Raw genomic sequence first — 13597 nt, 5'->3', positions numbered from 1 at the left:
TTAATTGTCACCACATTTAAAATGTACAATTAAGACTGAAAGCCGTTCATTTTACCACTAAAACCATCTGTTACGATCCTTGTTCAGTTTCAGGAAACACCTAAACAGCCACCCGCCATCTTTGCTTGACTGGATGCTTCCATTTCCTACTGTCTTCCTTCCGTCTCCATCTCCCATGCTGGCTCCGGGGGTTCCTCTGGACCCCTCTGCCTGCTCTGTCCCTGCCACCCCCACCACCCCCACCCTGCTGTCACTGCAGGCAGGTCTGAGATCTTGGCCTCCCAGCTCCACAGCACTTGACAGAGGTCTGCGGTCAGAGGACTCCGGCTCGTGAGCCCAGGGCACCAGCTCCTCCCCCTCTTCTTCCCTCCTCCCCTCTCCATTCATAGGTGTTCCTTGAGGGGAAAGTCAGTGGGCTCTCTTTCCCTGTGCCTCGCCTTGGCCATCTAGAGCCCACCTCATCCTCTGCTTTCATTCTTCACCCAGCAACTGTGTATTCATGACACACACACGACAGAGAACTGCCGCAACCTCCCTCAACGCCACCCATTCCTCTTGGACTCTTAGCATCTGGCTAGTCTCGAGTCACCATGACCCAATGAGGAGGCCAAACCCTAGCCCTAGGCTCTTAATCTACCACAAGACTTTGCCCCAACTATATATATGACCCCTATTTCTTTTTTTTAAAGGATTTTATTTATTTGGGAGAGGGAGCAGACCCCCTGCTGAGCAGGGGAAACCTCCCCGCCCCCCCGACCGTGACGCAGGACCCTGGGATCATGACACAAACTGACAAGTGACGCTTAACCGACTGAGCCCTTATGACCACCATTCCAATCCAGCTTGGCTAGCTAATTTCCCTCAGTCTAAAAAAATGTGTGAATCCGCCGCCCCCACCCATAAAACGAGAAACAAACCCCCTTACTGTTGTGCTTCAAGCTGCTGCTTCCCTGTCAGACCATGGTCAGCTTTCAGGGTCTCGACCTCTTTTTCCTCCCAGCCACTTCTCAGTCCAGGGTGGTCTTACAATTTTACTTATAACACCTTTGACACGACAACAGAAGTCTGGATTTTGGTTTATGGGTCTCCCCCTTGCATCCTAGTCCTATTCAATCTTCCCACAGTCCAGCCCCTAAACGGTGGGTTGAATTAAACAAACAGAATGGGTGCTTTAAATTCAGTATTGCTCATCCCTGACCGGGCGATTCTCTACGACGTCCCAACTCATCTGCTCCTGCTTCCTCCGCTGCTACGATCTTGGTTTAGAACCTCGGAAACTCTCATGTGGACCAGTACAATGGCTTCCTGCCCGAGCTCCCCACACCAGCCCTGCCCTTTCAAACACATCCCCTCCTTTGGTTTCCTTTTTGGGGGGGGAGTATGCTTCTAAAACCCAGTATCAACTCATTGGTCCTACTTACTAATGTCTGCTGGAGAAACGCCTTGGCCTCACTCCCCAGGCCCTTCACGATGGGGACCTCATCTCCTATACTCGGGTCCAGCTCCCCAGCCCGCTGCTGCTAGGGATGACCACCACCCCAGGTCTTGATGCCTACATTCATACTGTTTCCTCAATTTTTCTAGAACTTCTTTAGTGCCTGGCATCACAGGTGCTCAAAGGATATTTTCAGAATGAAGGATGAGGTATTTTTGTTGGTCTGCAATCCTACACATGGTACCAAGAGTACGACTGGGTCACCCGAAACACTCGGGGTTGAGTGCAGGCCTCGTCGCTGACCACCTCCGTGTCCTGGGGCCCGTTCTTTCCTCTGAGCCTCTGTCTTAACATAAAATGGAACTAACAACTCCCTTACAAACAGTCATTGTAAGGACTGAGTTCACAGGTACAAATTAAGTATTTAAGACCAATGTGCTGAAACCAATGATCTGAAATAAAAATCATTCAACTCAGGGGATTTTTTAAGTACTAAGTTGGTTCTCAACAGCACCAACTCCTACATGCCCCACATTTCCTGGCCATACCCTGAAATTAATCAGGGATTACAAATTAAGATGCTCAATCTGGGGCACCTGGGGGGCTCGGTTGGTTAATCATCTGCCATCACTCAAGTCATGATCCCTGTGTCCTGGGCTTGAGCCCCGCATTGGGCTCCCTGCTCCAGCTGGGAGTCTGCTTCTCCCTCTCCCTCTGCCCTTGGCTTGTGTGCTCTCTCTCTCACTCACTCACTCTTTCTCAAATAAATAAATAAAATCTTAAAAAAAAAATAAAAGAATCCTCAATCTGCAGATTTGAAGAGCCCTGCTCTCAGGGGTTCCGGAGTCCTTACAGAACGTGGCTCCATGGAGCCCGGCTTGCTCTGGGCGCCCTAGGCTGCTGAGACGGCAAAGAGCTGGTGAGGATGGACAGCAGCTGCAGGGCTGACAGCAGAATCCAGCAGAGTATCCCTTGAGAAAGGAGCCAGACCTTCCTGTAGGTGAGGAGCTCTGCCCTAGAGGCAGGGGTGTGGAGGCGCGGCAGCCCCCCCCCCCCCCCCGGGGACCACTCACCATGCAGGCAGCCTGCACCGCCTCTGACACGTTTCCCGCATTTGGCTCGCACCAGAACACGTGGCACTCGAAGCGCTGGTTCCCGGTGTCCATGATGAAGGCAAACGTATGCACGTCCTTTCCGACGCCCATGAAGGACAGGAATCGCACGCGGCACTCCACCAGGACGTCCTCTTCACTCTGCAAGACACGCCACTCAGCAGCCCACTCTCCCGGAGGCCGGTGGAGGCAGGAACCAGTTTGAGGCTTGAGCCACAGACTCAAGCCCAGAGTGGCCGCAGAGAGACGCTGGTGTTAGGAACAGAGAGCTCGCCTGGATTTAGAAAGGATGTACTTTCCTAGAAAGGCCAGCTTCTCAACGTGTCTGGAGAGGCCATCCCTGCGAGCTGGGGGGTCTCACTGCCATCTAGGCCCACTCTGAACTTCACCCAGGTATGTGTGTTCTCTTGTCTGGCTACCATACCCCAAGCCCGTGCATTCACGGTGGGCAGGAGCGGGGTCACGTAAACTTCTTAGGCTTTGCTCACACAGGGCACCTGGAGGCTCAAAGCCCATCTGGCCAGAACCTGCTGGAAACCTCAGAGCACCAAGAGAAAAGGAGCCACAGGATCTCTTTATTCAGTTCTCAGAGCACCAAGAGAAAAGGAGCCACAGGATCTCTTTATTCAGTTCTCCTTGCCGTGCTAACTAGTACACTGAATCATATTTCTATCTGAAACCACGCAGAAAAGCTGCCAGATCACTTTTTTCTCCCCACAAACTGGTATCCATATGGTGTCCATATGATGCAGGGTAAAGAAATGCTCGGAATTCATTCTTGGGAACACCACATCCTCTGCAGCGACCATATGCAATTTCTGAATTAGTAAACACATCCAGAATGTTGACTTTTGGATCATTAACATCTTGACTTACTAACTATTCACTCAGGTGTTAAGGAATCCTTTCCCAGGCCACTGAAAGGATCCTGAGGCACCATGAAGTTTCCTAGGGATAAAGGATGTTTAGGCTGAGATCTGGTACCGGCCGGCTGGGTGAAGGGGCAGGGCAGAGAGGGGCGGCGCCTGCAGATGCTGAGGGAGCCAAGGGGCTGACAAGTTTAAAGACTGAAGACCATCGAGCCTGGCAGGCCGGAGAGGCAGGCAGGGTCAGTAAGCACCTGACTCTTGACTCTTTGGAGTCAGGACTGGGCTCAAAGGTGAGCTCCCAGCAGACAGAATCAAGAGCAGGCCGACGCCTCGGGGTCTCTCCGTGACAGGTGCCTCATGGAGGCAGAACTGAAAAGCGGCCGACAGTCTGCTGCCGACTGCTGGACCGAATCCTGAGCTTGCCGCTTCTAGCTGTTGTGGCCACAGGCGTTTACTCGCTCTCCTGTGCCTCAGTTTCCTCAGCCATACAACTGGGATAATTTGGTCTGAGGCGAATGCTGACCTCTCTCGATGATCGTCGGCCCCTGCTTCTACAGACAGAACCCACCCCAGCACCTTTCCCGACCAAAGCAGCGCCTGTGGCCCAACTCTAGACAAACAGCCCAGACCACACAGAAGCCTGGAGAGTAGTCAGAAAACCAAACCCGTAAGGAGTGACTGCCGGCCTTATACAGGTCCCTCTAGCAAATGAGTTCATTCTCTGGGGCACAGGAGGAAGAAAGAATTGGGAGCACCAGAACAGAAGCTCCTTAGTTCAAAGAAAAGCAAAGTGATGCAGAGATCCAGGCACGAAGGACAGGAAAAAAAGGTTTTGGTTTTTTGTTTTAAATGCAGGCAACTTTAATCACAACTCACCATAACCACCCTCCTCCCCCAAACTACACCCCCTAGAGGTGAAGCCTTGGCTGCATGTCCACCTTTCAAGGAAGGTCACCATATCCAAAGTTTCACCATAACACACACAGACCAACCTCATGTCTGGTCCTGCTCACCTTTTCACTGATGACGGTCACGGTAGCATCAGCCACATTCATGTTCACCGATGGCCAATCCTCCTTGTTGGATGAGGTCATAAGATTTTCTATGGCATTGTTCAGGGTATCCATTCCTGTGGATGGAACAGATCGCTGAACAAGGTCCTAAAGCCACTTATCACCATCCAGTGTGGGCCCAAACCACCCAGCCAAACTGATCAGTTGCTGTTTGATTTATATATTTTATTTTGTAGCCCCAAAAGACATTGCGTTTGAGCATTCATCGCTTGAAAGAAAAAAACAAAATGCCAGCTTCTTCAACAAAAGAACGGTCATGAGAACCCCCGGAGAGATGGAGTGGGTGATGTCCTGTCTCACTGGACCACGGTACGACTTACTTTCCAGAGAGTCCCTAGCCCCAAGTATGCAGAGAGTATGTAAGCAAACACTGCCTTTTCCTAAGCCAGGGGCCCTGGGGAAGGAACAGAAGCCAGTTCTTGCCCGAAGACTCCACTCTCACCCCACCTTACTTTGCCACTTAAACGAGGCACTTAGACAAGGCATTGCAAGGTGGTTCTGGGACTGTGTGCTGGCCCAGACGGTTTCTGTGGCAGTGGGTGGGGGGAACCATGACCCGGCTGAGGTGCAGTCACAATTTACCCATCTCAAGTGAACCATGCAAAAGTTTGTAGTGTAGCCACAGAGTGGGGCAACCACCACCGCAACCAATTTTAGAACATTGTCGTCACTCCAGAGAGAAGCCCTGTACGCTCTGGGGGTCTCCATCTGGCTCTTCCCAGCCCCGAGCCCTGGCAATGACTGATTTTATTTCTCTCTCCAGAGGGTTGTCTCTTCTGGATGTATTGTACACAGCAAGTCCCACAGTACGTGGCTCCCATCCTCCGGGCTGGTCCACACTGCCACTCGTGTCAGTCTGTGATGCCTCTTTACCACCAAATACAAGCACGTGGTCTGGTGGCATCGATTTTATTTTTTATTTTTTTGATAGTATCACATTTTACTAATCCATTCGTTGGTTGACGGATTTTTGTTTCCACTTTCTGACTATGGTGAATAATGAGGCTGTGAATGTTTGTGGGGACAGATGTTTCCATTTCGCCTGGGTACATGCCCGGGGGCAGAACTGCTGGGTCCAGAGATGACTCTGTGTTTGACCTCTGGAGGAGCTGCCAGACTTTTTCCCAAAGCGGCTGCACTATTTTCCCAAGCAGGGCATGAGGATTCTGACCTCTCCTCAGCCTTTTCTACCCAGGCTCTGTCTCCCAGCCTGCTGTCAGCTCGGTGTGGCCGAGAGGCTAAGTTCTGCCCTGGGGATGGGAGCTGACTGCGGGGTGTGTTGCTTTGGGTCACACCTGGAAAGGGGAAAGAGGAGAGCTCCCTCAGCCCTTTCTCCCTGTGGTCAACAAAGGACTACAGCAGGTTCCCCGGCTCTGGAGACGGACGCTCCCTCTGAGAAGGGCAGAACCCTCTGGAGCCCTGGATCACACGTCTCCAGGCCACTGCGTGAATGATAGCGATGTGTCTGCCTTGTTCCTGTCCCTCTATTCCGGGGACCATGTGACCAAGCATGTCCCCTGGGGCTCTTCTGATCAGGACAATTTGTGCGCTGTGGCTGGTGACAGGGCAGGGGTCTCCTCCCACAGGCTCCCAAACACTCGTGCAGGGAAAGGAGGCAGTGCCGCACGTACCGACCGGCTTGTCTACAGGTAACATGCCCAGGTACTGCACGTGGAACTTCTGCACCAGCTCCGTCTTTGGTGTTGGGAAATCTACTACAGGGAACAAAAGCAAGAGAACTTTCAGTGGTTCCAGGACACACACAAACACAGCCACCGCTCTACGTCCGGTCCGCGATGCCCGGAGCAGCACCCGTGCCGCTGCGTCGCGTTTCCAGAGGAAGGTGCAGCTCCTATTCTGGGAGGAGAGCCCCTATCCCAGCAGACACCAGGCCTCCGCCAACCAAAATCCCACTCCACTCTCGTTTCTGGGCACAGAAGCAGTGAAAGCTGCCGCTGTCTGCCTCACATATGCTAAGGAATGGCTTCCGATGGCCTGTCTGTGAGGCACCTGCTGCCAGGAGAAGACTGAATCACACAGGGCATGGAGACAGCAAAAGTAACTAAAGAGAATCTCCCCAAATAGCTACATTTCTATTTTACTGAGCTGTAACTGACATGGAGCATTATGTCAGTTTCAGGTGTATAAGTGGTGACTTAGTCTTTGTTTCTACTGCAAAAATAATCACCACAATAAGTCTCTCTGCCTGCCTCTCTACCTACTTGTGATTTCTGTCAAATAAATAAATAAAATCTTTAAAAAAAAATTCATCTTTATACTTAAGAAAAACTTTTTTTTTTTTTTTTCCACATCGAACCACCTATTTTTAAACTAGCTGGCTTTACCCTGGCTATATCTGAATTAGAAACCATGAAAGATAATACTCTTTCATCTTGTCCGATAACAGAACTCATCATGGCCTTTTGCACCTCATCCCGACCGACACAAAATTAACTCCACGCCCAGGAAGACCCCTGGCACTTGCTCGGCCAGCGTCTGTGGGCTGGAACGTGGTTTCTCAGGAGCCAGGCAAGGGCCTCGGCTCTGGCTGGGACGGAATAGTGCCAGCCTGAGGAGAGCGGCCACTGCTGACCTACCTTGCAAGGGCACGTCGAGGTTCACATTGGCTCTTTCCTGTAAGGAACTGCAGGCCAGGGCTTTGGCATTCTTCCGTTCGGCCATAATCTGAAGAAGAGAAAGGACGCCCATGGTCCGTGGCTACAGATCCCATGTCTTCAGCTATTCCTGCCAGTCCAGGGTCTGAGCTGACTTGACCTCCAAGTCAAACAGGCTTTGGTCCACGGCCTGACTTCCCACCCCTTATCGCTAAGCTGCTCTGAGAAGGTGCTCATTCTCCCCAGGGGTAACGGGTGAAGGACTATCCCTCCAAGCGGCAGTCTCCTGCTTGCTCGGAAATACTCCTCCATTCACCGGGCTCCTGCCCCTAGTGAAATCACCCAGACAGCCTCTGCTGGACCACAGTGGCCAATGGAACCCACAGTAACGGACTTCTCCCATTGTTTCTGAAGGCTGACCCCTGAGAATTCTTTTCAGTGCTTTGGGGAAAGTGTTTGTGGGTTCAAATCCCACCTTCACTACTTACTAGCTGTATGACCTTGGGCAAGTCACCTGACCTCTTGTGCCTCGTTTCCTTTTTGCACACGGGAATCCTAGTATTTACATCCCCAGTGATGTTACGGCCGTTCTGAGGATTCAGTGTCAGCACTTGGAAATACGCACTACTATGGGGACTGGTCTTCTAAATCTGTCAGCGGCCTACTGAATTGGCGGTCTGCTGCGAGGGGCACAAGTGTCACTTCTCGCTCCGGTTCACAGAGCGCTGTGGGTTTGGGGACTGACAGAACCCCGCCCTTCAGGGACCCCCAGGATCACTCACATCTTCATTCCCAGGCCCCGCTTTGCGTTCCAGGTGGGACGGAAGTCGCTTCCCCCCTCCCCCTCCCAGTGCTCCCCGCCAGCCCTCTCCTGCATGCCTGGGACGGTAGGCCAGGCGGCTGCTGCCAATAACAGCAGGACATTTCACGGAGCGCTTCCTCTGTACTAGGCCATGTTCTGGGGGTTCACATGGGAACACAAGCTCCACAAAGACAAAGATTTTGTTTCTTTCTGTTTTAGTCCCTGCTGTGTTCTTAGAACTTAAAGGTGTTCCACGTGACTGAATGAAGGCAAGGACAAGGAGGAAGACCTGCGAAGCCGCAGGCCATGCCCAGACAGGCAGACGTGGGGCTGGGGCAGAGGGTGATGGCTGGGCCCAGAGCAGGGGACGTGTACCTATCCCGGCTCCTGCCCCTCCCTGAGGACACGTGGATGGCACCTGCTTTGCCTCTGCTGCTCAGACCCCAGGCCGCAGCCCGGGCATGGCTAGCCGAGGCAGCATGGCAATGAGGCCGGGCTTGACATCTGCCTCCAACCAGAAAGGTGATGGCCAAAGTCCCGTGTTTAGATTCCGTCTGCGGGGTGGGAAGGCTTGGCTACAGGACACTGGGGACAGCGCCCTGGGGAGCTGGCCAACTGCGATCTGAACACAAACCGGCAGGTGATATGGTAGCTAAAAACATCTGTCACCCCCGTACTATACTCCCTGGAGGTCAAGGGACAGAGTGGCCCATGCTCTCTTCTCCACTGGCTTGCCCTTGGACCGCTGTGTTCCTTTAGGGGGAACCAGCTAGAGTATGCAGAAGAAGAGGGGGTAGGAGCCTGTAACCTTGGGACCCAAAAGAGATGGGGGTGGGGATTCTGGAGGAAGGAGGAAGACCGGAGCAGGAAGACCGGACACCTGTCTAGCACCCCCAAACATACAGATGTGGTCGCCAGCTTCACACGTCTTCAGACAGTAAAGGGCTGCCCCGCCGGAGGGACGGAATGGAGGAATCCCTCTCTGTCGCTCTAGATCACATATCTCAAGTAACCACGTGGGGTTTCCAGAGAGGCTGATTTCAGGTCCACATAATCAAGAACCTCTAACAGCCAGAGCTGCTCTATAATAGAACAGTCTCCTGAGAGGTACAAGACCCTGTTGATGGGGGTCAACAGAGGTCCCAGGCAGAGGGTGAGGATGTTTCTATCAGGACTGCTCTGCTGGAGGAAGCAGGAGTAGAGGGGCTGGTCCAGCGAGGCCCAGCAGCCTGTCCTCACTCTAAGGCTCTGGCTAAAGCAGCGGATGTCACCAGCGGGAAACCCTGACCACACCCCTGTCCCTGCTCAGGTGGTGAGAAAAGACAGAGGGATGTACCACCGCGTCTGGACCGACCTTACCTTGGAACAGATTTCGTGGAGACTCGTGGCGATGGCTTTTGCTGGTGTGTCACATCGAAATACATGACATTTCAAAATTCTTGTATCTTTGTCTCTTGCTACGTAGGCAAAATCTCTGTGCAAACAACATTTATCAGCACGTTAGAAAAGGCACCTCTGAGAGCACGCAGTCTGGTTATGAGCGTTAGCTGAGCGAGTAGCCAGCAGGTCAGTGGGGAGCAGAGGATGTAGCAATGGGTAAAAACAAAACTCAAACTTCCACAGTTACCTAAAACAGAGCAATTCCATGGACTTAAGAATTCATTGCTAAGTAAAAGAACTACAGTGTTTCCCAAATTCAGGGTCCTGAGCTCCTGTAAATTCAGGGTCCTGAGCTCCTGTAATCTCCTATGGCCCTGAATGAAAGCTGAATTTCTTACGAGCCTTCTATCTACAGTGACAACAAGTACTCTGGTTACAGAAGAGATAACGACGAACGTGCTGGTGCAGCGGGGGCAGACAAGAGGCTCTGTCCCTGGCTGCTTTGGGAAGGCACAGAGATCTCCGCTGGAGGTCAGCCTGCCCTGTGTCACAAGCCCGGCTGCAGGTCAGGGCACTGAGCCTCAGCCTGTCCACACCTGCTTCAATACACGCTCCCCCAGCCTTCTCCCTCCTCATCTTCTATCACAGTCGGTGTCCACAGTCGGCTAGAACCTGGAGGCCTTCCTGTCTCCCCCAACTCCCCATGTGTGACCTGTCTGACATCCTGAAAATGTCCTGAACCTGTTCTCCCTTGCCGGGACTACCTCCTCTCAGGTGTTCTCCCCACTGCGTGCTCATGCTCTCTGTGCCGCTGTCACCGTGCAGGACTCAGGGCCGGGCGGGCAGCCTCCCCAGCGCTGCCATGGCAACCCAGACACACGGCCCTTAGGACCAGACATGTCCATGTGTGTTCGCGGGTTTGCATTCCCCACAGCGCCCTGAAGCTCTGTGCAGATGAGCCGTGCCTGAGTTACCCCCTGTACCCAGTCCAGGCCTGGCCATATAGGTACTAACTGAGTGCTCCTTCCTCCTTTAGGAATAGGGGCTGCATCCCAATTTCCCGCGGGTAAGCTGGCCCTCAGAGGTGTGCACAGCTTCAGGACCAGGGACTGAGGGGGTTGCGTCTGGGCAAGGAGCTGGCCCAGTCTCAGGAGTGAGCACGGTCTTGCTCTACAGTGGGTCCCTGAGGCCTTCCCAGTCTAGTCTCAACCACCATCAAAACAATGTATTATCTAAAAAAGCAGTAAGAGAAGCCCTCCCTTCTAGAGACTATGCTCAGCGGGAGCCCTGTTTCTGGTCCCCAAATCTCTGGGTTCCTCTCTTTTGTGGATGGATCTTAAAAGAACATATGCAGTGTCTCACCACACAGAACTATCTTCCTTCAAAATTCGCTGCTCCGCTGCCATTTCTCTGAGGCCAAATCTCTTTGGGTCCATGATCACGCACACGAAGCCCAAAACCTGTCCGGATTTCTGGAGTTCTAGAACCTGTCCCACCTACTCTTCCAGGACCCTTCGTCCAACCACACAGCTCTCCCCTCTGTTCCGGAAAAGGCAGGTCTCCACTCACGGAATCTTCTCTCGCTTGGGGACACTGCTCCATCCACTCTGGTCAGTCCATCCAGCTCACAAGCCTGATTGGCCCTCTGGGCCCCAGAACCTTGCTTGTGTCTAAACACTTACAGCCTTTAAATTCTGTAGCAAAAGGATAAGTAAGAGCTTGTCGCATCCTCCTTTCGTACTTAGTGCACGGATCTCAACGCCTCTCTTCTCTCTGAGAGAGTGTCAGGAACAGCCAGAGAGCAATGATTTGGGATTGGGGCAACCCCAGTTCTAGTCTCATTCCTGAGTCCACTGAGCTACACAACCTGGGGCAATGGAGTCTAACCTCATCTTCAAGTGAGAGAGGTGAGAAACAGGATTTCCAAGGCTCCTGTCCGGCTCTGACATTCGGTGAGGGAGGCTTCCGAGACCCAGCCTGCTCCTCGGGACCACCGGCCGGCCCGCAAGTGCAGGACTGCAAGGTTACCATCCAGGGGATGGAACCAGCCCTGATCTAGAAGCTATGGGTCATCCTAGCAAACTGCGGCTCTGTGCCCTCTGTTCTTCCAGATGCTGCCCCCGAGGAGTAATTTTTTTAAAAATTATTATTATTATTAATCTTCATTTTCTTTTGGCTCCAGGGAAAGCGATGAATGCTAGAGGCAACCATCTGGAACCCACATCTTCCCAAAGGAGCAGCTCAGGGGCTGCAGGCTTTGTCGGGAGGATTCTGACAGTTCTTTTTTACAGCTTTGTCTTTTCCTGTCCCTGCGTGGGCGCCAGGCTCATAGATCAGGGAGGGAGGACTCTGTCAGCTCCTGACAGCTGAGTCCCGCGACTAGCCCTCTGGGGCTTTCATGGGCTTCCCAGGAAAAAGCAGGAGTTCTCGCCTCCCTGTGGAGGTGAAGAGATTGGCCCGGCTCTCCTACGGGCTTCCACCGGGAGCCGCCGGAGCCACGCTTAGCACCGGCAGGCCCCACACCCGTGGATCTGAAGAGGCAGTGAGTCCTCTCTCAGACCCGGGGTGGAGGCAAGTTGAACAACTTCCTTTGTGTGCAGTGAAATGCATGGCTGATCTGATTTCATCCTTATTCAGAATGAAACCCAAACGTCGCTTAACTGGGGGTTTCAAAAGCTCGGCCCCTCATTTCTGAAAAAAGCTGCTGTAGCTGACAGAATAAGGACCCTTTTAAGATGTTCATAGCCTAATTCCCAGAATCTCTGATTGGGTTACCTCGCATGGCAAAAGGGGGTTACAGGAAAGGACTTGAGATGGGGGCTGTTCCCCTGAATTCTCCGGTTGGGCCCAACACAAGTGCAAGGGAAGAAGGACTTGGCGTCTCAGGGACAAAACGGGAGCTGGGGCCACCAGCCAAGGAAAGCAGGCAGTCTCTAAAAGCGGAAAAAGGCCAGGAAATGGATTTTCTCAGGGAGCCGTTAGCCCCGCTGATGCTGTGATTATACCTGGAATGCTCATGTTAGATTTCTGATCTCCGGAACTGTGGGGGAATAAATCTGTGCTTGCTTTGAGACACTGTTTGTCATAATTTGTTAACGGACTAAGAGAGTTGCCAGTGGGCTTTACATTCTCACTAAATTAGAATATGATTTAAAACTTATGTTTTTAAAAAAAAAAATACTCCCTTCCTTTCCCTTCCCTTCCACAAATGCCTTCTGAGCCACTATGACGTGTCTGGCAAACACAGATAAGGTTCAGCCTGGAAGTCCGCTAAGGATACAGGTGTCCAGTGGGATTTGTGGAGCATCTTAAGTATCATAAGGACCTGACCAGGGTGAGAAGGGCATGGATGGTTCCAGGGAGCATGAGTAAAGGCACGGAGGTCAGTCAGTCCACGGAGTGGCTGGAAGAAATACGGGTCCCTTGCAGACTCCTAGGCGCTGTGGTGGGCGGGCAAGGCGGGACCATGGGGAGGGTGCACCTGCGTCCTGCCAGCAGCCTGGCCCTCGAGCCTTGTCATATGGACCCCATACGATATGTGTTTTAAAAGGTTTCTTTGGGTGGGATGATGGGGTTCAAGGGAGACGCCCACAGGGGGCTGCTGCTCCATGTCCAGGTGAGAGAATGAGCACGAAGCAGGCTAAGTCAGCATCTGTGAGAACAGGGTAGAGGGAGAAGGCCCTGGAAGGAAGGCTGTGGCAGATGAGGGGGAGAACCCAGAATAACTCTCGGGTCCCTGCTGGGCCAACTAAGCGCTCTTGCAGCGGGGCCAGGGGTCGGGGGGAGGGTTTGGTGAGGAAGCTCACGAGCAGCAGGTAGGACAGTAAGTCGGAGGTACCTGAGGGCCACCAGGTGGCGGGGCCCACCAAGCAGGTGGACACTCAATCCGGGGGCTCGGGCCTGTGGTCTGGGCTGGAGACGTGGGCCTGAGGGGCAGCTGAAGTCAGGGCAGCAGACGAGTGCAGAGAATGAGAAAAGACAAAATGAGGCCTAGACTGAAAAAGAAAGGCATCTAAAGGCCTTGCTGGAGCAGAGGGCCCAATGAAAGGGTAGAGAAAGAGCACTGGGGACAGGCTGGTGCCAAATGCATCAGAAAAAGAGGGGTTCAGGAGAAGTCCCCAGGGGTATGGAGGCCGGCCATTTGGTCTGAGCCACAGGAGGGGAGAGAGGTCTGTGGTGACCTGGCCTCCTGGGCCTCTTTCCTGGTCCGAGCTTTAGGAGATGAGAAGGGCAGGAGTACAAAGAACACAGTTCATCTGCCATTCTTCCCCCCCCTAAACTTCTCATTCTGGGATCTTTCAAACACACACA

At 52.9% G+C, this 13597-nt stretch overlaps 1 protein-coding gene across 14 annotated transcripts in view; it reads right to left on the bottom strand.

Moving 5' to 3' along the window:
• APBB2 (amyloid beta precursor protein binding family B member 2) overlaps window positions 1-13597 on the bottom strand; it is a 368905-nt gene that overhangs the window by 5727 nt on the left and 349581 nt on the right. For all 14 annotated transcript variants that reach the window (XM_059162875.1, XM_059162941.1, XM_059162904.1 and 11 more), the window contains 5 exons: window positions 9266-9380; window positions 7087-7174; window positions 6121-6204; window positions 4430-4545; window positions 2509-2688 (listed from right to left, as the gene is read on the bottom strand). In XM_059162875.1, the coding sequence (XP_059018858.1) occupies window positions 2509-2688; window positions 4430-4545; window positions 6121-6204; window positions 7087-7174; window positions 9266-9380 (583 nt within the window). The remainder of the gene's footprint in view (window positions 1-2508; window positions 2689-4429; window positions 4546-6120; window positions 6205-7086; window positions 7175-9265; window positions 9381-13597) is intronic.

This window comes from Mustela lutreola, chromosome 1 (genome assembly GCF_030435805.1).
Source record: "Mustela lutreola isolate mMusLut2 chromosome 1, mMusLut2.pri, whole genome shotgun sequence".
NCBI lineage: Eukaryota > Metazoa > Chordata > Mammalia > Carnivora > Mustelidae > Mustela > Mustela lutreola.
The sequence above is the reverse complement of the archived record's forward strand: the minus strand, read 5'-3'. Positions and strand labels throughout refer to the sequence as shown.